This window comes from Anastrepha ludens, chromosome 2 (assembly GCF_028408465.1).
Source record: "Anastrepha ludens isolate Willacy chromosome 2, idAnaLude1.1, whole genome shotgun sequence".
Lineage (NCBI taxonomy): Eukaryota > Metazoa > Arthropoda > Insecta > Diptera > Tephritidae > Anastrepha > Anastrepha ludens.
This window is the reverse complement of record NC_071498.1, coordinates 140,088,465-140,111,135: the sequence shown is the minus strand read 5'-3', so window position 1 is coordinate 140,111,135 and position 22,671 is coordinate 140,088,465. Positions and strand designations below refer to the sequence as shown.

General features: G+C 38.1%; 1 protein-coding gene across 2 annotated transcripts in view; it reads left to right on the top strand.

Annotated features, from left to right (window-relative positions):
• LOC128855441 (uncharacterized) overlaps positions 1 to 22,671 on the top strand; it is a 38,899-nt gene that overhangs the window by 3,853 nt on the left and 12,375 nt on the right. For both annotated transcript variants that reach the window (XM_054090346.1, XM_054090345.1), the window contains exon 2: positions 17,164 to 17,310. In XM_054090346.1, coding sequence (XP_053946321.1) covers positions 17,164 to 17,310 — 147 coding nt within the window. The remainder of the gene's footprint in view (positions 1 to 17,163; positions 17,311 to 22,671) is intronic.

The window sequence follows — 22,671 nt, the reverse complement described above, 5'->3', positions numbered from 1 at the left end:
TACGGGACCATGGCTCTGCGTAGAAGAAGGCTAAATTTTCCCGCTTTTCTGGACAGCATCCCGTATGTTACACATATAAAATTAGCTAGACTAACTAGATTAAAAAGTTCAGAGGATGGTTTAAAGAGGACCAAGTTGAGTAAGGATGGGATAGGCCTCTATTTGGCCTAGGTGCGTCGTAAAAGTACGTTCGCATATGCTTTAACTACCAATAAATCCATCAAATTAATCTACCAGTTCACATATGGCAGATTACCTGCAAAATTGACAATCAGCTGTCAATTCTGCTGTGAAAGGAACTGATTCGGTGGAATATTTTGGAGATTTTGGTTTGTTTAATGATGATTAACGATATGAAGAAAAGGCAAAGAGAAGAAATAGCTTATTTTATTGCGCAATTGGCCGCTAATAAGAAACAGTTGGAGGAAATCCGTAAGCGACGGAGGTTGCAAAAAATTATGGCTGCAATACGCATTCGAAATTCTATATTATATTTTATAATAAGTACTAAGAGGACAAAACGTTTATGAACATACGCTTTTTTCTGTGTTGGTATTGCTATTCAGTAAGGTTTGGCAGTCATCATGAATCGCTTAACGTCAGAACAACTCTCCAACATTGTGGAAATTTACTGGCGGCATCATCGGTTCTTATTTCCATTGAGTTTTGGTATAATAAAATACCCGTTTAAAAGGGCTTAAAATTCGAGTTGGTTTTTATAACTCTTGTTTGTTAATAAAAAACTAACTCGGATGGATTAGAGTGTCGTAACAATCTTTCGTCATTTATTATATCCAAATCTCCTTCAATACCTTGAAAATTTATTTTGATTTTAATTTGCTTAAAACCAACTTTACTACTAGCTGGTGGTGGGTTTAAATTTGAACTGCGGTCTAAACTAAAAGTCAGGTACTAATTTGTCTGAAATTAAAATGAGCTATGGACTTTCTTAAAGCTCTTTTTATCAAATATAATAGGTCTATTTATAAGTTCGTGCGGTTTTACAACAGATGGCGTAACTTGATTATTATTCCATCGATCCACATTTCCAAACATTCATTGGAGAGCTACTGTCGTAAGGCACAAACGTCAGTATAAGTTTTTTATTTGAAGCGTAAACAACAATATTTTTACCACACTTGAAAATGTCGAATTTCGTGCCAAATAATGTGTTTTTGCGGGGAATTCTTCTTCATTATTTTAATATGAAGAAAAAAGCAGCCGAAAGTCATCGTATCTTGGTGGAAGTTTATGGTGAGCATGCTCTATCTGAGCGAACGTGCCAGAAGTGGTTTGCACGCTTTAAAAGTGGTGATTTTGGCTTGGAAGACGAAGAACGCGAGGGTGCGCCGCCAAAGTTCATGGATACCGAATTGGAGGAATTGCTCGATCAAGATCCGGCTCAAACGCAAGAAGAGGTTGCAAAAACTTTGGGAGTTGATCAATCAACCATTTCCAAACGTTTAAAAGCCATGGGAATGATCCGAAAGGTAGGCCATTGGGTGCCGTATGAATTGAAGCCAAGAGACGTTGAACGCCGTTTTATGGCATGCGAACAACTGCTTCAACGGCACAAAAGAAAGGGTTTTTTGCATCGAATTGTGACTGGCGATGAAAAGTGGGTCCATTACGACAATCCAAAACGTCGGGCAACGTATGGATACCCTGGCCATGCTTCAACATCGACGTCGGCGCAGAATATTCATGGCCTGAAGGTTATGCTGTGTATCTGGTGGGACCAGCTGGGTGTTGTGTATTATGAGCTACTGAAACCGAATGAAACGATTACGGGGGATGTCTACCGACGACAATTGATGCGTTTGAGCCGAGCACTGCGAGAAAAACGGCCGCAATACGCCGATAGACACGACAAAGTTATTTTGCAACATGACAATGCTCGGCCACATGTTGCACAAGTGGTCAAAACATACTTAGAAACGCTCAAATGGGATGTCCTACCCCACCCGCCGTATAGTCCAGACCTTGCGCCATCCGATTACTATCTCTTCCGATCGATGCAACATGGCCTGGCTGACCAGCACTTCCGTAATTACGATGAAGTCAAAAAATGGATCGATTCGTGGATTGCGGCAAAACCGACCGAATTTTTCACAAAGGGAATCCGTGAATTGCCAGAAAGATGGGAAAAAGTAGTAGTAAGCGATGGACAATATTTTGAATATTAAATTTGTAACCATTTTACGTCAATAAAGTTTCAAATTTCGAAAAAAACCCGCACGAACTTATTCATAGTCCTATTAGAATCGTCTCATTTTCAGCCTTGATTACGGTGACCGGCACTCAAAGTATAACCAATTAAAAAGGCCATAAATTTAGTTGGGAAAATTACTTTTATTCAATTCAAATTAAAAAATGTGTAAAAATAATGCAAAATTAATAATCAATTTACTTTTGTTCGATATGCCCACCTTTTGCCTTGACTATGGCCTCGAGACGGTCCAGAAACAAATCGCAAGCTGCCCGATTGTGACTTGCAGGTATTTTGGCCCTCTCGCGGACAATGGCTTTTTTCAGCGCTTCGAGATTGGTGAATCTTTTACTTCAGACCTTGCTCTCCGAAATGGCCCAAAAAGAATAATCCATCCGATTCGCACCTGCTGGATTTGAGAGTTGAAATTTATAATTCAGAACGTTGTTTTTTAGCCATTCTTGTTTCGCTCGAGCTTTGTGAAACGGTGCCGAGTCCTGTTGAAACGTCTATGGTGTGCCACCGAAATTTTTGTCTGCCCACGGCTTCACAGCAAAAGCGTCACGGCTTCGCGTTTACTCTCGGCAAAATGCTTCCGTGCGCTTATACACAATACTCTGGACTGTCATTTAGCCAACTAACAGACAGCTGATTCCCGTGCATCAGCTGCGCTAGCGCTCTGAAGTTGGTTACACCTCGAGTGCTGGACCCTGTATACGCCTGTGATAATAGTCTTTCTGCTTTCAAGGGACTATCCTTAAGTTCTGTTACATGTCCGTCATTTCTTTGGTAAAGTTGGTATTCAAGAGATACTTGCAGATTTATTAAAGTGCGGTATTACTCGCATTTATTAAAGCTGCTGAGTAATGATGCTTACTTCTTAAAAATTATCCATTTTATCCTATTTGAGCGGAGTTTTTCACTATCAGGTGACCAACCGCATTTTCTCATGTTTGGTAAATATAACTATTATATGGAAGAGAAGCGTGAGAGTTCCGGAAGAGAACTCACATTTAGTTAATACTCTTTAAGAGTGGAGTATTTCTCTACGCCATAGCCTTACCGGTGTATGCGAAAAATATTCATAATTGGACAGCGCAATAGCAATAAACTGAAACCATGACGTCGACGTGATATTACGTTGATAGCGGATGGCACGCAAGGAATTCGCTTAGCACTTGTCTGCATAAGTCTCAATTTGCTTATGGAATGGCAAGTTGAAAGCGGTCGTCAGATCACAGCTCTCTGATCCCTCTCTGAATATATACGTACATTCCTAATTTCCGCATTAAGAATAGTAGTAAAGACGCTCACTAGTAATTATTTATTATGCTATAGCAGCAGCAAAGCATGATTTAAAAGAAATTAGAAAAATTTATTTTATTTTATTTATTATTTATTTTTCTTTTTCTTTATTATTCTTGCATCAATGATCCGCAGGTACAATAGGTTAGGTTAGGTTAGGTTATACTGGCCGGCTGAAGCCACGCAGAGACCATTTTGGACCATAGCGAAACCAGATCAGAGTCCTATTTATTTATTTATTTATTTCAGTCTATAAATTACAATCCTTACAAGACTATGATACAAAAGTTGCTTAGACTAAACTACAGATATATTACATGTATTTAAAAACAATTATAATAGAGATTTATAAATGCTACTCTTGAAAGCGAAAAATCGAGAACAACATCATTATGAACGGAATTTAACTTCCGTAACGGACGAGTAATGGGAGCATTACTGACATACTTAGATTTAAAGTTTCCCCTATAAAAAGGGTAGAAGTTCCTAAGAGATCGCTGGGGGACATTAAATCAAATCCTTTCCAACAAGTAGGGGCAATCAATTACTCCAGTAACAATATTATGAGTAAAAGACAGACACAGTGTAGACCTACAAATATCTAAGGACTTGAGACTTATAAGGATGAGTCGAGCATAATATGACGTCATGGGATCAATAAAATTCCGAGACCGAAGGGCATATTTGAGAAATATTTTTTGCATTCTATTTAGCGAGAATATGCATCACTTTAGATGCGCGTACTGATCGCGAATTTGAAGAGTCACTCGAGCTCCACTTTAAGGAGCCCTCCAAGCCTTTCAAAGCTGTAAGCACCCAGGTAGTATAATCTGGTTTTCGAGAGAGCCGGACAGTAGCATAGAAGATGATTCAAGGTTTCTCTTGTATCTGGCTCATTACATTTCCTGTAAACGACGTTAATGGTTTAATTTAGCTTGTAAGCGTGTGTTGCAACTAGGCAGTGAACTGTTAGTATACCAACTAAAGTTCTACAGTTTCTTTTATCGAACGATGTAAACGATTTAGTATGCCTCTCATCATATGCGAGTTTACACATGATCCGGCAACTTTGCAGTTGGTTAAACTCAGCCATCTGTCTGTCGGCTTTCTTAGCATGCGCTCCTCTATTTCTTTTTGAATTTTGCGCAGGGGTTTTATTATCAGACTTATTTGATCCCCTGCAAGTTTCGCGCCTTCTTTAGCTATTTCATCCACTTGTCTCGTTTCCCTCTATGCCTTTATGGCCAGGAACCCAATAAACTCAAAGCCTGCGGTTACGGGCAAGCAATGAACAAGCTTTCTTGCATTCAAGGACATTTTTGGATGATACACAGTATGATTTTTTCGCTTTAATAGCCGCCTATCCACGTAAAAGTTTATTGCGCAGTTAATTGTTGTGTCTGTATATACAAGCTCTGCTGCTTTCTTTGCAGCAAATATCTCAGCTTGAAACACAGTACAATAGTAAGGGATGCCTTATTGATGCTAAATGCCTTATTGATGCTTAATTCTGCACAGTATATTCCAGCGCCAACTCCCGCTTCCATTTTCGATCCATCAGTGAACCAAGCCTTGCGCCATCCACCGTCTTCAATAAAGGCTTTAGTGATTTTCCAAAACTCATAACTGGAACCATATAGTCTGAATTGACTATGGCCTTCCCAGTAATAGAGCGAAGATTCTAGAGATAAGCTGTTCGGTTGCTTGTAGCCTCACAGCTGAGCCTGCAGCCCGATTTTCTGCATAGAGATTAATCGGTGTTAGGTTGAGGATAGCCTCGAGAGCTGCCGTTGGAGTTCATTTCATAGCTCCTATGATGCAAAGCGCGTAGAGTCGTTGAAATTTTAGCAAAGCCTGCGATACATATGTTTTCTTCCTTACCGCCTTCCACCCCACCAGTATGCCATATAGTAATATAGCTCTAACAATTGCAGCCCCCATGTGCTTCCAAGCATCCTTTTACATGCGTATAAAGTATTCGTGGCCTTATTCACCCTCTCCCCGACATTGGATTTCCACGTCAACTTATTTTCCAGTATTACTCCTAGGCACTTGGTGCAGGATTTCAGCGATAGAGAGACGCCGTCGAGTGAGGGTAATGTTCATGCTGGAGCTTTGTACTTCTTTGTAAATAGTAGTAAGTCCATTTTTTTCAGCATTGACGCTCAGGCCAGCATTGCTGGCCCAGTTGTGCATTGTTTTAAGAGCGTCGCTCATTAGAGCTCTTAGCGTAGATAGGCACCTTCCTGTAATAACTATAGTAATGTTATTTGCATATGCAATCAGTTTTGGAGCTCTACCTTCAAATCGAGTGAGTGTTTGGTTTACGACTAACAACCAGAGGAGTGGCGATAAGACACTCCCTTGAGGAGTCCCTCTGCATGCTTCCCTCGTTAAAATGGTCTCATTCCATTCCGCCACAATCCTTCTGCAGTTCACGACACTTGCAATCCAGTGATAAAAGGTGGCGCTAAAGTAATCAGAAAATGCTATATATTTTGCGATTGGCCCCTAATGTCAGTTCTGTTTTGACATTTGTCTAGTAAACACATGCGAAATACACGTTAATAAACAATGTTACACTACACTGCTCCAGAACACGGAATATTGCTGACTATTTATTTGACCAATAATCGGTCGGTGGCTTTGGCTCAACGTGAATTCCGTCGCTGATTTCCTCGCCGTCCAACGCCTACTGGTGAAACACTGCGACGTTTAGCCGCTCGCCTCGAAGAGACTGGCACAACACGAGATGCTGCCAGGTGTGGCAGACCCCGGAGTAGCCGTTCTGCAGAGAATATTGCTGCTGTAGCCGAGGATGTCATGGAAGCGCCGTCGACATCGACCAGACGACGTGCGATGCAAATAGGTATCAGTCGACGGGCTTTACAGCGAATTTTGGTACAAGATTTGAAGATGTTTCCGTACAAAGTCCAGACGGTGCATCAGCTGTTAACTGCTGACCGCCAATCGCGTCTAACATACGCTCAAGCCATCCTTAATCACCACCAAGAGGAAGATGATTTTTCATCAAAAATAATCATGAGTGATGAGGCCCATTTCCCTCTTAGCAGGTACGTAAATAAGCAAAATTTACGCTTCTGGGGCACTAAAAATCCGCGTGTAAGCCACGAAGAGCCATTACACGCGCTCGAAGTCACTGTATGGTGTGCTGTTTTCGCTGGACTTGCCACAACCGATATGCTGAAGGATGCATTTCCCGGGCGCCTAATCTCCCGTTTTGGCGATTTGTACTGGCCAGCAAGATCGCCTGATTTGACCGCTCCAGACTTCTTTTTGTGGGGATTTTTGAAGTCGCGGGTTTATGTCAACAAGCCTCCGACTCTTGTAGCTCTTAAAGGCAATATCCGTCAAGAATGTGAAGACCTATCGCCGGCAGTTTTGGCCAAAGTGATGGAAAATGCCATAAAAAGGGCTCAAATGGCAATCAACTGTGGCGGCGGCCATTTATATGACATTATATTCTCGACTTGATATAAAAAAAATTAAAAGACCAAATAAAAATAGTCCACAAGAAGAATTAAAGTTTTCCATTTTTTTTTTTAAATAACAGCCAAAAAACATCGCAAGGTTACTTTTGCGCCACCTTGTATATGGTACAATAGGTAGATATAATAAGAAAAACAAAATCGCATATCAGTTTCCTGCTATTTAAGGCGCTAGCATTTCCGGCTTTCGAATTCAGCGCCTACCCCACCAAAGCCAGCTTGCTTTGGCATGTTACTAATTTGTTATCGGCTGTGGATGAAAAACCACAATGAGTTAATTCTGTATTATAACGAAAAAGTTTACCCTTCTTAAGTGCTACTTTACTCTTTTTAATATTCGGTAAATCGAGATTATTCATAGCTCTTTATAATTTATTTTATTATTAAAAATTAAGCTAGATCTGTAAGATTTTTTAGTCGTTTACAATACATCAAATGTATGTAAGTTTCAAAATCAAATCAAAGCAAACTTAAAACTAATAATGTATAAATAAATATCAATCAAAATAATCCAAGGCGCTTTCATTAAAGGTGGTGGCACAGGACCAACAACAATGTTTTGTACGTTTGATTATCAAACCAACGTAAAAAACAATGAATGAACTCGCCTTGCTTCATTCTGGGCTGACAGTCACTTGGACACGGCGAAAGAAAAAAAAAAACAAATCTGCTGATTTACCGATACCATTGATAGATTCGCCTTGAAAAAACCCTAGAGATAAATTGAGGAACAGTGAGACACATAAACAGGAACATACAAGATGAGGATTAATAGTAATAGAAGATACAGAGAAATTGTGACAGTTTAATTACATAATTATTGATTACAGTCTTGACAGATTCCAGAATTGAATTCCATACCCTCATGGCATTAAAGAAGAACAGCCTTGATGAAGACAAATAGTTAGACAAATTTGGAAACAATCAGACTTAGACGCCGTTCGAAAGTAAACAAGTTCGAAATAAAGGCGATCACCCCTCGACAGGCAATAGCAAATTTCCGAATGTATTTCTATCATTAAAAGCTCTGTAGGTCCCTCTATTTGTGGAAAAACAGCAAGACGCACACTGCCAATTAGAAAAGGAACTCGACAAAACAGCCAATAAAAAGTGTAAGCGCCAATAAGAGATATACAAATATATTATATATGAGATTTTTCGTAATGATTTGTCTACCAATTTGGCTTAATAAGCTACTTCACAATTGAACATCATTAGTCACTAAAGTGACCTGACCTTGGTTTGGTTTCAATTAATAAGCTAATATTTTATTTAAATGCATTAATACTTCTTGCCCGATTTACAAATAACTGTACCCACCTCTTTAACGAATGAGGTCGTTATCTCATTATATTTACATCAATCAATATCTAACAGTTAATTCAACATTTTGGTGAACACCATTCCAGACAATACTTAAGTATGGCAACTAGCAACTCAAAGGAAATCGAATTTGACCCATAACTCTTATAAACAGAAATTTAGGAAAGGAAAAAAATATAAAAACTCATGCAAAGTTGAGAGTAGGGCTCAGACAATCCTGCAGCAGTTGTAAAGGTCACTATTATTATAGAGCAATGATACAAAGTGTGCCAGCCAGCAATGACATTATTTTTCAATACCCAGATTTGGTAGTCATTTTTTTCATTCTACTTAATTTTCAAAAAATATTTTTCCCGCCTAGTGTGTATTATTTTCAAATTTTAAACTAAATAATAAATAAATGAAAAAAAAAAGAGTTAAGCATTTGAATCATATGACAACATATTACGACAAAAATTAATAAAAAATAAAAAAAATGCTCAATTCTACTTTTTTAATAAGTGCCTACATATTTTTTGCCAATATACAAGGTGATGTCCAAAATAAACAAGACTGAGCTGTTCTGATAACTTCGAGTTTATTTATTCAAAATAGGGGACTCTTGCCTCGATGTTTGCGCGATCTAAAAGCTTTTAGAAGTGGTGTTTCAGATAATTGGCCGGAATGTCCTTCAGGACGCCGGTACAAGCCTTTTGGATGGCCCCTACGGACACAAAACGTGTACTTTTCATGGCCAAATGCAATTTTCCGGATAGGTAGAAGTCACAGGAAGCCATATCAGGCGAATACGGTGAGTAATTGACGATTAAAATGCGATTTCTAGTCAAAAAATCTGTCGTAAGAGTGGATCGATGAGATGATGCATTATCACGCAATAAGCGCCAGTTTCCTCCTTCGCGGTATTCAGCGCGAATTCGACGAATGCGATGCAACAAACGCTTCAAAACGCCAAGACAGAAAATTGCATTGACGGTTTGGCCGAACACTTTGTGGACGATTCCCTTGGAATCGTAAAAACGAATGAGCATCGACTTGATTTTTGACTACTCCAAACGCGATTTTTGGAGTGGTAGCTCGTCTAGGGCCTTCCATCCAGCACTTTGACGCCTAGTTTCAGGTTCATGTTGGAAACACAACGTTTCATCACCAGTCACAATGTTGTAAGGGAGCTTCTCGTCTATTCTCGCCTCTTTAATGAGGCCTTTCGAATGTTGAATTCTGAGCAATTTTTGGTCCTCAGTTAACTTGTGCGGAATGAAACGAGCACAGACCTTTCGCAAGCCCAAATGAACAGTTAAAATGCAATAAATCGATGTTTTGAGGATTTTCCACTCCGATTCCAGGAATTGCAACGATAATTTCGGTTAATTTTTGATATATTTACGAACAATTTCGATGGAGTTTTCGGTGATTACTAATTAGGCGGCCCATATGTTTATTGTCATTTAGGTCCTCACAACCATCTCTGAAACGTGTAAACTACTCATGAACTCTGGCACGTGATGGACAATCATCGCCATAAACTTTTTTCATCAATTCAAATGTTTCGGTACACGTTTTACCGATTTTAAAACAAAATTTGATATTAGCTCTTTGTTCGAAACTCATTTTTGTACCGATGACACAAATATACTGGCACTTTAGATGCAATAACTTCGCTTCCACTGAACCGAATGTTACCAAGCTTTTACTGGATCGTTACGATCGTTTCCAATTTTTATTGTTCCGCCAGGATGGCGTGCTTCCTAAACATTGGGCCATCTCAGATCCATTTCTGGATGCGCCTTTTGAAATGCACGACCTGACCTGGATCGTATAAGGTACGAATTTTATAAATAGCACCTGAAAACTTTTTGTATGAGATATTATCTATCAATTTTGAACACAATATTAAAAATATAAAAACCAAATTCCAATCTCGCTCCGAAAAGCCGTAATTGTTTGTCTACTCAAAAAAAAAGATCTGTGTCTCATCTCCCTGCTTGATACATTGCACAAAACCTTTACTGGTTTTCTTTTAACACGCATCAATATTTGGGCGAATGTGAACAAAATAATTACTGAATTTCAAGCAGGTTTCCGGATAGATAATCTTTTTAACCTGTCTCCAATTGCGCATCTCAACTTTGGCATTTCTTTTTGACTTTTCATGTACATTCGATACTATCTCGCGAGATATTCTGTTATAACACATGGACCGGAAAGCCCCGAGCCTAACGAAGAATTTGTTCAAAATTAGCTTTATTCATCAACGTAATTTCCATCAAGAACAACGCAATCATCCCAGCGACGTTCTAACATTTCAATACCTTTTTTGTAGAACGATTTATCTTTGCCTAAAAATAGGCCTCAGGTTCAGCAATAACTTATTCTTTCGAGCAAAATTTCTTGCCGGCAGGTACTTTTTGAGGTCTGCGAACAGCCAGTATGTATGTAGTTACTGGGAGCCAAATCTGCCGAATATGGTGGATGTCGGAGCAATTCGAAATTGAATTTATGTAGTTTTACCATTGTTTTGATTGCCTTTGATGAAACAAAACAGTGAGCAAACGCGGCACTATAAGCAATATAAAGCCAACATGTTCTTTTGAGATCTTTACGATATCAGATAATTCACACACCTTCCATTTCTGATCATTAAAAACGATTTTGTGGATTTTTTGATGTTTTCTTTGTTTCTCACTTGGGCGGCCACTGCGTTGTACAGCATCGGTGCCCCTACGACCACGCTTGAAGTCAGTTGAAGTCAGCAAATCATCGTTTTATTGTTATTTCTGATGGAGCGGAGTGCCTAAAATACTTTTCAAGTCATTGCTTTGCTTAAACGATATTTTTTCCATCAATAAGCAGTGTAAAATTAAAACATGAAATTCTTTTTGATCCCTTTTTTTTGGAAAATAACAAAAGTAGTGCGACTCTTAGCACAATAGCTCACGAACCAATGAGGTGTATATCATGAAATTTCAACAGCTTTCATTTTAATATTACAATAGTATTGATTGAAAAAGAGGTACGTGCAATAAAACTAGTGCTATCCCGGGACTTTTCAGCCCATGGGTTAGTAATCAATTCAGCTTTCGATTCGCTACTTCTCGTCTTTGTGCATTCCGCTCCTGGAAAACTTGCCGAATTTTGCGTGCGTGTACTTTTTTGTCCTGTTTTGGATATTTTCCTTTTTCATAACAAATGCATTCAAATTCTCAAAAATTTACTTACCGGCTAATAACGTGACGAGAGGTAATACAAATCATTCGCCATGGGCTGAGTAATGATAAATGCTTGACATTTCTTTAGAATAATTACAGACATACATATGTACATAACAATCAGTCTGGCTAGAATGTAACAAATATTACAAAATAATCTATTATGACAACAGTTGTTAAGTAGACAATAGCTGTCAAATGTGATGGAAAGAAGCGAATGTTAAAATGTGGGATGAAAGGCATTTGCCGAATAACTATAAATGCGCAGTAAGCAATTCTAAGAGTTACGTAAAGTTGTATGCCACAAATGTATCAAACCAGTGCTTGCTTGTTTATTTAGCCACAGACACTTATCTACAGGGTGTTCTGTGGCAAACTTAGGAATTAAAAGTTAAATTAAAAAAAGAACTATTAATGATAAAAGATTATCTCAATAAACATTACAAAAAAGAAAAGTGCGGATTATATTTTTCAAAACTTATTTGCTCCAAATGTTGACCGTTGCGTTGCACACACTCTTGGAATCTGGTCTCCGTACTCTGTGCCACTCGTCGGAGAAGTGATGTGGGGATGTCATTAACCTCGCGAATGATATTTTCTTTTAGTGCTGAGATAAATGCTAGATTGGGTTAGGTTAGCCGGGTTGCTGTCTAAGACAAGACACTCGGTGGTCCTAAGATCCATTATGATACCTGCATTTGATTTCCATACCCTAACTAAGTTCCTTAAACCACTTAGATCTATTTAAGAAGATAACTAGTCCCTCCAGTGAGAGATTTTGCAAAATTCCCAGGTTTGCAAAGAAATAGTCGTCAAGATATTTGGTACGCCTTCTTTGAAGTGCAGGACATTCACAGAGGAGGTGATATACCGACTTAGTTTCATCTTCATCTTCACAACTCCTGCAGAAGTCATTGTGAGGTATACCCTTTCTACTAGTTAGGGTGTCAATAGTGCAGTGACCGTTATAACACCTTTGAGGACGCTGGTAGTAGAGCTGTTGAATCCAAGCAGACATTTTGTCTTTTTAAGATTCAATTTCGGCCTGAAAGTTTTGGAGACCTTGCAGTTAGTGGTCAGAGACCACTGTCTACTGCTTTACGCCATTACGGTCGCAGTGTACAGTTCGTTTAGAGGCTGGTGACTTTACAAAGTGTGGTATTATGTTGTTGGATTAGCGAGACCGATCTCCAGTATTCTTTAATGCATCTTGAATTTATGCGCTCTGAGGCCAGGGCCTTTATCGGTGCCTTGACTATCAACAAAAATCGCTGCCTTTGTTTCACAGACTTTGCTTTTGAGGTACCTCCTTAGATAAGAGTCCATAGAGATAAGATCGGGCGACCAGGATAGCTAGAATATGTCACCAAAAAGGCTTATCAGTTTGTTAGGGCAGTAATCACGCAATATCGCCATTGTCTCTCTGATTATGTGCGGCTTGGCGCCGTCTTACTAGCCCCGTGTGGATGTACTGAGAGAAAGATGCCTGATAGTCGTTCAACATACAACAGAAGTTGCTTGCCCTCGACAATTTATAAAAAAAAACCGTCACTTTCGCACTGTAAAGTGGCTGTGGCCTAAACGCTTACACGATTTGAATTTTGCAGGGATGAAGTCTAAGATCCTTCTTCAATAGTTTTTAGAAGTGTCAGGTTAGCCGCTCTTCGCGTTCTTGCGCACGGACTAACGCGGATTATTGTTCAGAGATGTAGCGACGAGTTCCATATCTTCGTCTGTTATCTATGTTCTTCTGAGGCTCGACAGCTAGCTGTTTGCCACCGAACTTCTTGCCCGAAACCTTCGCACCTATGACCGAATCAAATCTTTACTTAGGGAATCACGTAAACGCCGAATATTGTAACGTGAACAAAATCTACGACAAGATGTTGCACACGACGCTTCGTACGTTGTTCATCCGTTCTCTGCGACAGTGTGCCTAAATAAGCCACTCGAATAACGAAGCTAACGTAGTCCTCTCCCCGTTCATATGCTCAGCGGTTAGAGATAAACTTTAAATAAATTTAAATTTAAATTCAAAACCGAATTCTGCCACCAGGCACCCTGTATGCACTGTTCTATGTTTTGTCTGAAGTTAATTGGTGTCAGCAAATATGCCATGATATTTAACAGGTTTAAATTACACACTAGACACTAAGTGAAAAGTGCTCAGACGAGTTAATTACCAACAACTTAGTAGGCGTATCGAAAGTAATTTATCATTGAACTTATTTAATAAGCGATGCTTACTGCAGATAAAAAGTTTCACGATTATATTAATTCTAGATAAAAAGCGGCACCGAACTTGAGAAATAAATGCATTGTGCGCTGGGCTATTTCATAATAATTATTACTAAGGTGTAGTGAACTTTACTTTGGTAGCTGCAGGGCGCAATTATTATCATTATCTGATTTTTTTTTACAAACCAGAGAACTGGTTTCCCCCCCTCAGAGAGAACGGGGAGAGTATTGAAAATACCGCTCGCGAAGGCAACCCCGTTACTGCCGCTTCAGAATGGATGTTCGAATGTAGGTTAAATTATAAGCAAAGAACACGACGAACTGCAGAATGTAAAGGTGTAGCCAACATCGCCCCATTAATCGACTTCCATTTTGAAGGAGTCAACTGATTTGCTGACGTAATGGGGGATATGACAGTGGGTTGTTTACGAAACAACTGAGATTGTGTTGCTACTATACGAAAAAATCAGCACACGTCTCACGCATTTCGCTTTTTTGCCGCCTGAACAATGACTGATTGGACGAGTGTGTGAAATGAGTGGCAGTGACGTGCTGGCCGAAGATACTCGCACAATTTTTAATTTTTCTTCATAACTGATGATCAAACCTGGTAATCGTTCATCCTTGGGTTGTTGATAGTATTGGAGCTTTGTAAAGAAAATGTAACCAGTATTTTCGATCATGTTGTTCCTGGAAATGAGATATATGGTAAGTTCTTTACAATGACAATGAAAGTAAGCAAGAGTTTATTGCTTCCTCATATAACACATGTTTCGAAGGCGCCTGCGAAGAAAACAATCACCCATTGTGTAGCCTAGACGTGTCACAAATGCTAGTACTGTGAATAGAGTAGCCAAAATGGGCATCCCTCACAATATACACTGCCATAGTTGTAATCAACCGGAGAAAAAGGAAACTATTAGGACTATGAATAAGTTCGTGCGGTTTTTTTCGAAATTTGAAACTTTATTGACGTAAAATGGTTACAAATTTAATATTCAAAATATTGTCCATCGCTTACTACTACTTTTTCCCATCTTTCTGGCAATTCACGGATTCCCTTTGTGAAAAATTCGGTCGGTTTTGCCGCAATCCACGAATCGATCCATTTTTTGACTTCATCGTAATTACGGAAGTGCTGGTCAGCCAGGCCATGTTGCATCGATCGGAAGAGATAGTAATCGGATGGCGCAAGGTCTGGACTATACGGCGGGTGGGGTAGGACATCCCATTTGAGCGTTTCTAAGTATGTTTTGACCACTTGTGCAACATGTGGCCGAGCATTGTCATGTTGCAAAATAACTTTGTCGTGTCTATCGGCGTATTGCGGCCGTTTTTCTCGCAGTGCTCGGCTCAAACGCATCAATTGTCGTCGGTAGACATCCCCCGTAATCGTTTCATTCGGTTTCAGTAGCTCATAATACACAACACCCAGCTGGTCCCACCAGATACACAGCATAACCTTCAGGCCATGAATATTCTGCGCCGACGTCGATGTTGAAGCATGGCCAGGGTATCCATACGTTGCCCGACGTTTTGGATTGTCGTAATGGACCCACTTTTCATCGCCAGTCACAATTCGATGCAAAAAACCCTTTCTTTTGTGCCGTTGAAGCAGTTGTTCGCATGCCATAAAACGGCGTTCAACGTCTCTTGGCTTCAATTCATACGGCACCCAATGGCCTACCTTTCGGATCATTCCCATGGCTTTTAAACGTTTGGAAATGGTTGATTGATCAACTCCCAAAGTTTTTGCAACCTCTTCTTGCGTTTGAGCCGGATCTTGATCGAGCAATTCCTCCAATTCGGTATCCATGAACTTTGGCGGCGCACCCTCGCGTTCTTCGTCTTCCAAGCCAAAATCACCACTTTTAAAGCGTGCAAACCACTTCTGGCACGTTCGCTCAGATAGAGCATGCTCACCATAAACTTCCACCAAGATACGATGACTTTCGGCTGCTTTTTTCTTCATATTAAAATAATGAAGAAGAATTCCCCGCAAAAACACATTATTTGGCACGAAATTCGACATTTTCAAGTGTGGTAAAAATATTGTTGTTTACGCTTCAAATAAAAAACTTATACTGACGTTTGTGCCTTACGACAGTAGCTCTCCAATGAATGTTTGGAAATGTGGATCGATGGAATAATAATCAAGTTACGCCATCTGTTGTAAAACCGAAACGAACTTATTCATAGTCCATTATCTTCCATTTCTTCTGTGAATGCTCTATGGAAGGCGAGGTTGTTAAACCTTTGAAAACGCCGAAGAGTTGGCTGGTACAGATGTAAACAACCCTATAAAGTTTCTTAATCGCGCAGACTGGATACAGTCGTGAAGGAATAACCCGTATAACTTGTTGATGGCGAGGATGTGGCAAAAAAATGTTGCGAATGCGCTAATTGGATTTTTGAAGAATCACCACTTCAACCAACTGAATAAATTTGTCCATCAATTTTGCATAGAATGTTAGACAAACAGTTAATGATGCCTTGGGAAGGAAATGCCAAGATGAATATTTTAAAAGGAATGAGCAGCTAAATCGAAAAAATTATAAAGTAGCAATTTTGATAAATTTCAGAATTTTTCTTTCAACTAATTTGTTATTCAAATCGCTAAGTCATCAAACAAATAAAAAATTGTACCTCCTTCCCAAAGCGTCAACTAAAAAACCTGCTTAGGATTCTCGTAAAGCATTCACTGCCTTTATAGCCTCAGCAATAAACGAACATAAATATTAATGAGCTAGAAAAATGCACTCAACAGATTTAGAAGCAATACACGTAAAAGTGGGTGGTTCCAGTGGAAGCAGTAGAACTACTATTGATTAGAGAATGCGAAGCTAAGCGCTAGCAGCTTTTGATTTTTCTTATTTCTGTTATTGAATATTCGCCATACCAGCGGCAGGCAGCTCGAAGCGTTCGTGACTAATGCTAATTTTTTGTGTGCATACACTCAATTTTTTCGCTTAATTTTCGATGAAGCATTGTGTACAATATTAGACGTATTAGCTGCGAGTGCATAAGGAGCCTAATTTGAGAAAAAAAAAAAAAAATAACAGTAAAGTAAGTGAGTGACAGGTTCATTTTGTAAGGCATTAACCTTGAAATTTGCATTTAAAGTCAATAATAATCAAAGCGAACTCTTGCCATTGATGAAGCCAAGTTTTCGTGTATAACTTATACAAAAAATAAATTCAATCGTAAATATGTATGTGCACACATATGTATGTATGGATGTTCAAGCAAACTTATAGAGCACTAATACTTTTCTGTTTTTTGTATTTATATATGCGCGTAATATTCAGCAAAAACTAATCACTGAAAATTCATTTCTCTGTCTTCCTTTTCTAAAAATCATCAAAATAAATAGTCAAAGGCAAGGAGTGCAATACCCACGATGAGTGTCTAACGATAGTTAAAACCAGCTGCGTCAAGGACCCCAACGACTATAAGCATCGCTGCCTGTGCGGTGACGACTCAACGCCGGTTAATGGGCATTGTCAGGATGTACTAAAAGGTGAGTTGAGACTATTTTGATATTTAATGGTAATATTTTAAGCGATTGGGAAATAAGGCAAGGAACACTATTTCAACAGTTGTTGGTAAATTTTCGGAAATTTTTGTTTGCTAACTACGAAAATGGCAGGCTAATCACCTACTTTCCAAATCAAAATAGGTTAACAAAACCAACATAAGACTGAGTCTTGTCAAGGACCTATGCTCCCGTGTGAAAAAAAACTACGAAAACAAAAATTTGTTTATCAAATTGAATCTACTTTTTGAAATAAAGGCCATCCATTTATGCTGGAAATTAAATTAAACAAACAGAGGAGAATATGTTTAGAACTTAACCTAGAGGTCGGTCTCCATCTGGTATCGCTAGGGACCAAAAGGTCTATGAGTGGCTTAATGCCATCCGGGCTTACTTAACCTAACCTCTTGCGCTGAAAAGACTTACAAGACTGGCAATGACGTGCAATGTACGCCTGTTAAATTAACTCTAAAAAAGTAAAAAAGTGGTTTAATTCGAAAAGCAACACAAATTCTTAATTCTAAGAAATATTCATTTTCAAAATTTCAGCTGGACATTGCAGAAGAAATTCTACAAATTGTTAATATTCTTGAATACCCAACCTGTGGAAGAACTTCTTTAGATAAAATACCATTGCGCTTGCAGGCAAAACAGTGGGGACATTTCGCAAGAAAAATTCCTCCTACTCCAAGTAAATAAAAGCCTCAACGAAGTTGCCAGGTATGCGCGAAACAGAATAAAAGCAGTGAAATTGGAATGGGAATGTAAGAAATGTCTTGTTGCACTCCACATTCCTGAATATTTGGAAATATGTCACACTGTACAAAATTATTAATGAAATTTTTTAAAATGTAATATTCATTTTGTTTATATTCATTTAAATATTGTGACTATAAAAGTATGCATTTCTTGAACAGATTCTGCTTGGTTTACACGATATAGTCACCGGCTTTTGGTATTTCATTATCAGCGCAAGAGGTTAAGCCGATGGCTTTGGCTGCCAGTGCGAAAATCTGAGTGCCATAATTATTTATAATTGCTTCTGTTATATATTTTTTTTATAACTTACTTTATTTGCAATCTATCTACTATAAGACATTCAGCAAATTAGATCTTATAAGATAATGGCAGCGGTAGTTTTGCTTTTGTGCAAATCTACATAGAAATTACAACAGCTTATTAACTTGTACAGTTCGTTCTTAAATTATTAAAATTCATTAGTACTTCAAGATTGCTTAAATTCATTGTTTGTTAATATTATCACTTAAGATTAACTTACTTAATTTTACCTTAAAGTTTATAGGTTGAGTAGATCCATACTAGAGGAATGGCAAGTCTAAGATATGATTGCGTTTTAATCGTATAGTTCCATTGGTTGTGTCTAATAAACAAATAGCAGCTGGATTTATGTGATTAGATAATCGTTTCAGATATCTAGTACTATATTTTCGAATTTCATTCTTTACAAAAGGAATACCTAAGTCCTTATGGATAGATTCATTGGTAATAAACCAAGGGGCATTAACAAGGCTTCGCAATGTTTTCGATTGGTAACGTTGCAAGATCTCCACATTGGAGTTGCTAGCAGTTCCCCATAGCTGTATTCCGTAGGTCCAAATGGGCTTCAGAATAGCTTTGTAGATCCGTATTTTATTTTCTAGGCTAAGTTGAGAGTTACGGCCAAGCAGCCAGTGCATACGTGTTGTTTTAATTTTTAGTTGTTGTTGCTTAGCCTGAATGTGACTTTTCCACGTGAGGCGTCGATCAAGATGCATCCCTAAATATTTAACTCTGTCACTAGTGGGAGTTTGTTTATTATTTAAAAATACAGCAGGGCATTGCTCTCTTCTTAATGTAAAAGTGACATGTGTAGATTTTTCGGAATTAACTTTTATTTTCCATTTGTTAAGCCAAGACTCCAAAATTTGGAGTTGATTTTGCAAAAGATATGAAGCTTCTACAGGGGACTCGTTATAAGCGATAAATGCTGTATCATCAGCAAAAGTTGCTACTTCTACTTTTTCTGAATTGGGCATATCAGCTGTAAACATAGTATAAAGGACAGGACCTAAGACACTACCTTGGGGTACACCGGCATTAATGTTATAAATTTCAGATGAGGCATCCCCGTGCCTTACATAGAAGTGTCTGTCACTTAAATAAGATTTTAAGTGTGCTGGAAATATCTTTTTTACTTTGAACAGAAGTCCCTGGTTCCATACCCTGTCAAATGCTTGTTCAACATCTAAAAAGGCTGCAGAACAGTATTTTTTCTCTTCCAGTGCAGCTGTAATTATATTACATTTGCGACCCTGTGGCACTGCTCTGGTGTACCATGTCTTACTCTAAACCCTGTTATATATGAATAAAAAAATTTATACTTTTTTTGAAACGCCAAAAAAAATTTAATTTGGATGCCAACAAAAACAATTTCATGGAAATCTTTAAATTTAAAGAAAAAGAAATTAACTACTTAAGAATGGGCCAAAAATAACGCATTGACATTTTTATTATTTTTTCAAACGAAAAAATAAAGGAATAGAGCCGGACAAACCAAAATTGTATTACTTTAATAAAATAAGGACTGAAAGCTTGGAAAAAATAAATAAAAATTTAAAAAACGACCTTTACCGTAAGCTTAAAGTATAAAAATCAAAATTTAATGATTTCCACTAGCAATTCAAACAAAATAATTGAAAATTTTATGCGGGCTATTGTCCAAATAAAATAAAATAAACCGATGCTGCCACTGTTGCCCTCTTGGGTCGCATAATGAGCAAGTGGAGTACTAAACTAGTTTTAAATGGAACTGTTTCAAAACTGAGATCAATCAAACGTGGTATATTCCAAGGGGCGCCTTAAGCCTCCTATGGTTCTGCATTGGCCTCAACCCGCTTAGCAGGTTTCTTGCACATAAACAAAACGGCTTTACACTCAAAACAGAAGTAAGAGGGCACACGTTCAACCATTTTCTATTTGTTGATGAGTTGAAACTTTACGCAAACAAAAAGCATAAGCTTCATGAGGTGTCAGATGTCTCTAAAGCTTTCAGAGATGACGTAGGAATGGAATTTGGAACAGATAAGCGCAAAGTAATACATCTAATTAGAGGTCAGCTTGATGAAACAGAAGAAAACTACACAGTAGATCAAAATATTATTATAGACAACCTACATAGCAGCGAATCTTAAAAATATTTAGGATTTCTGCAACTTAAAGGAATCGACCACCCGCTAGTAAAGCATAGACTCATTAACAAATTTAAGGAACGACTGAAAGCAGTATTAAAAATTAGTCTGAACAGTAGAAATAAATGCAAAGCAATCAGTACCTGAGCCATACCTCTTTTGACTTACTCGTTTGGAGTAATAAAATGGTCTCAGACAGATATCCTTCGGATTGAAACGCTGATACGCACCACATTTACTAAGTTTCAAACCCATTTCCCTCAAAGCGCCGTTGAAAGAATATCGCTTCCTCGAAACGTTGGTGGGAGAGGAATTATTAATATAGAGCGTCTACACTTTTCGCAAACTTTGAAGCTACGTACATATTTTCTAAAAAGCGAGTCTCATCTATTTTAAACCAACCGCTTTGGCAGATAATGGCTTTACCCCGCTCAGTTTGATGGAGCATGATTTCCCAGTACCTGAGGGGGTTAAATCCCCAGCAGAAATGATCGCAGCATGGAAAGCAAAAACAATACACGGTGCCCATCGCAATGTTATCGATATGGAATGGATAGACGCACAATCATCCAATTTATGGTTGAAAAGAGGAAAACTATTTTCTGAAGAAAGTTTCGCAATCGCTAATTTCCGAAGGTCGATACATGAACGAGATAATAGAAGATAGGTGTCGAAGGTGCGGCTTTTACGGTGAAACAATCGACCATGCACTTGCTGGATGTAGCGTACTTGCCCCCGGTGAATATGTCATGAGACATAACAATATAGCAAAGATAAAAAAAGAAACAAAATAAAATAAAATTCCAAATACAAAACACCAAAAAGTACGAAACACCAAAACAATATAAAAAGTAAAAAATGAACAAAAACTCCAAAAAATAAAAAAATACCAAACCCGAAATATCACAAAAATAAATAATAAAGACAAAATAAAAAACACAAAAAAATATAAAAAATATATTAATAATAAAAAACAAATACAAAATACTAAAGAAAAAAATGAAAAAAACTCCAAAAAATAAAAAAATAGCAAACCCAAAATATCACAAAAATAAATAATAAAGACAAAATACAAAATACAAAACACCAAAAAGTATAAAAAATAATAATAAAAAACAAATACAAAATACCAAAGAGATAACAAAAAAATTTAAAAAATTTCAAAAGCCGGCAAAATTCTCATTAAGCCAAACATGTTCTATAAAAATAAAATTATGAAGCCTCGAAATTCATTGTAGACCTACAATCAATGTCAAAAGAAAGTGTACACCACATATTGATAAGCCTTGACTATTTATTTAATTATTTTGTAGTTTAGGTTAGTTATATCTGGCTGATCTATATTAAATAATCTTATTTATTTTGCAATTTCAATTACAACAAAAACCATACAAAGTAAAGTTTCGAAATTTGTTTAAAATTAAATCAAGTGATGATCCCAGTACAGACACGGTTAGAAGACCACGGATTAAAACTGACCACAGAGAAAACAGAATAATCCTTCTAACCAACAGACGTATCCCATTAGAAGTAGATATGCAAGTACTCGATGACACTTTATCGGCAAAGGGAGTGGTCAAATAGGTGTGGAACTGGACCCAAGATTAACTTACTGGATCCACATAAATCATGCTGCCACAAGAGCTGCCAAAGTAAGCGGCATGGCAAGAGCGCAAACGGAGATGGTAGGCAAAAATCCCAGGAGTTCCAGGACCACGCTTCTTCGACATTTGAATTCAATCGCTCACACTTTGGGAAACAAGATGGAACTCTATGATAGATGGACAGCGAGGCATTTACCCGATTTAAAAAAGTTGGTGAAAAGAAAGCACGGTGAAGTGAACTATTACCTCACACAGTTTTTTTCCGGCCATTGGTCCTTTCGCAAGTATTTGTGGCGAATGGAAAATATGAACCTACCAAATTGCATTTGTGGAGATACTGAACACGATGATGCGAGAGCTGGAACACAGAGAGAACAGCTCTGAAGAAATAATCGAGGAATCGATGATAGGCGAAGAGAAATAGAATGCCGTCGCAAATTTCGTTGAGGATATTATCCGAAAAAATAGGCATAAAATGGAAATTTATGCTGAAGAGCATTAAAGATATTTTTTCAAAACAGGCGACCCTGAACGCGGAGCGAATAAGTGAATGC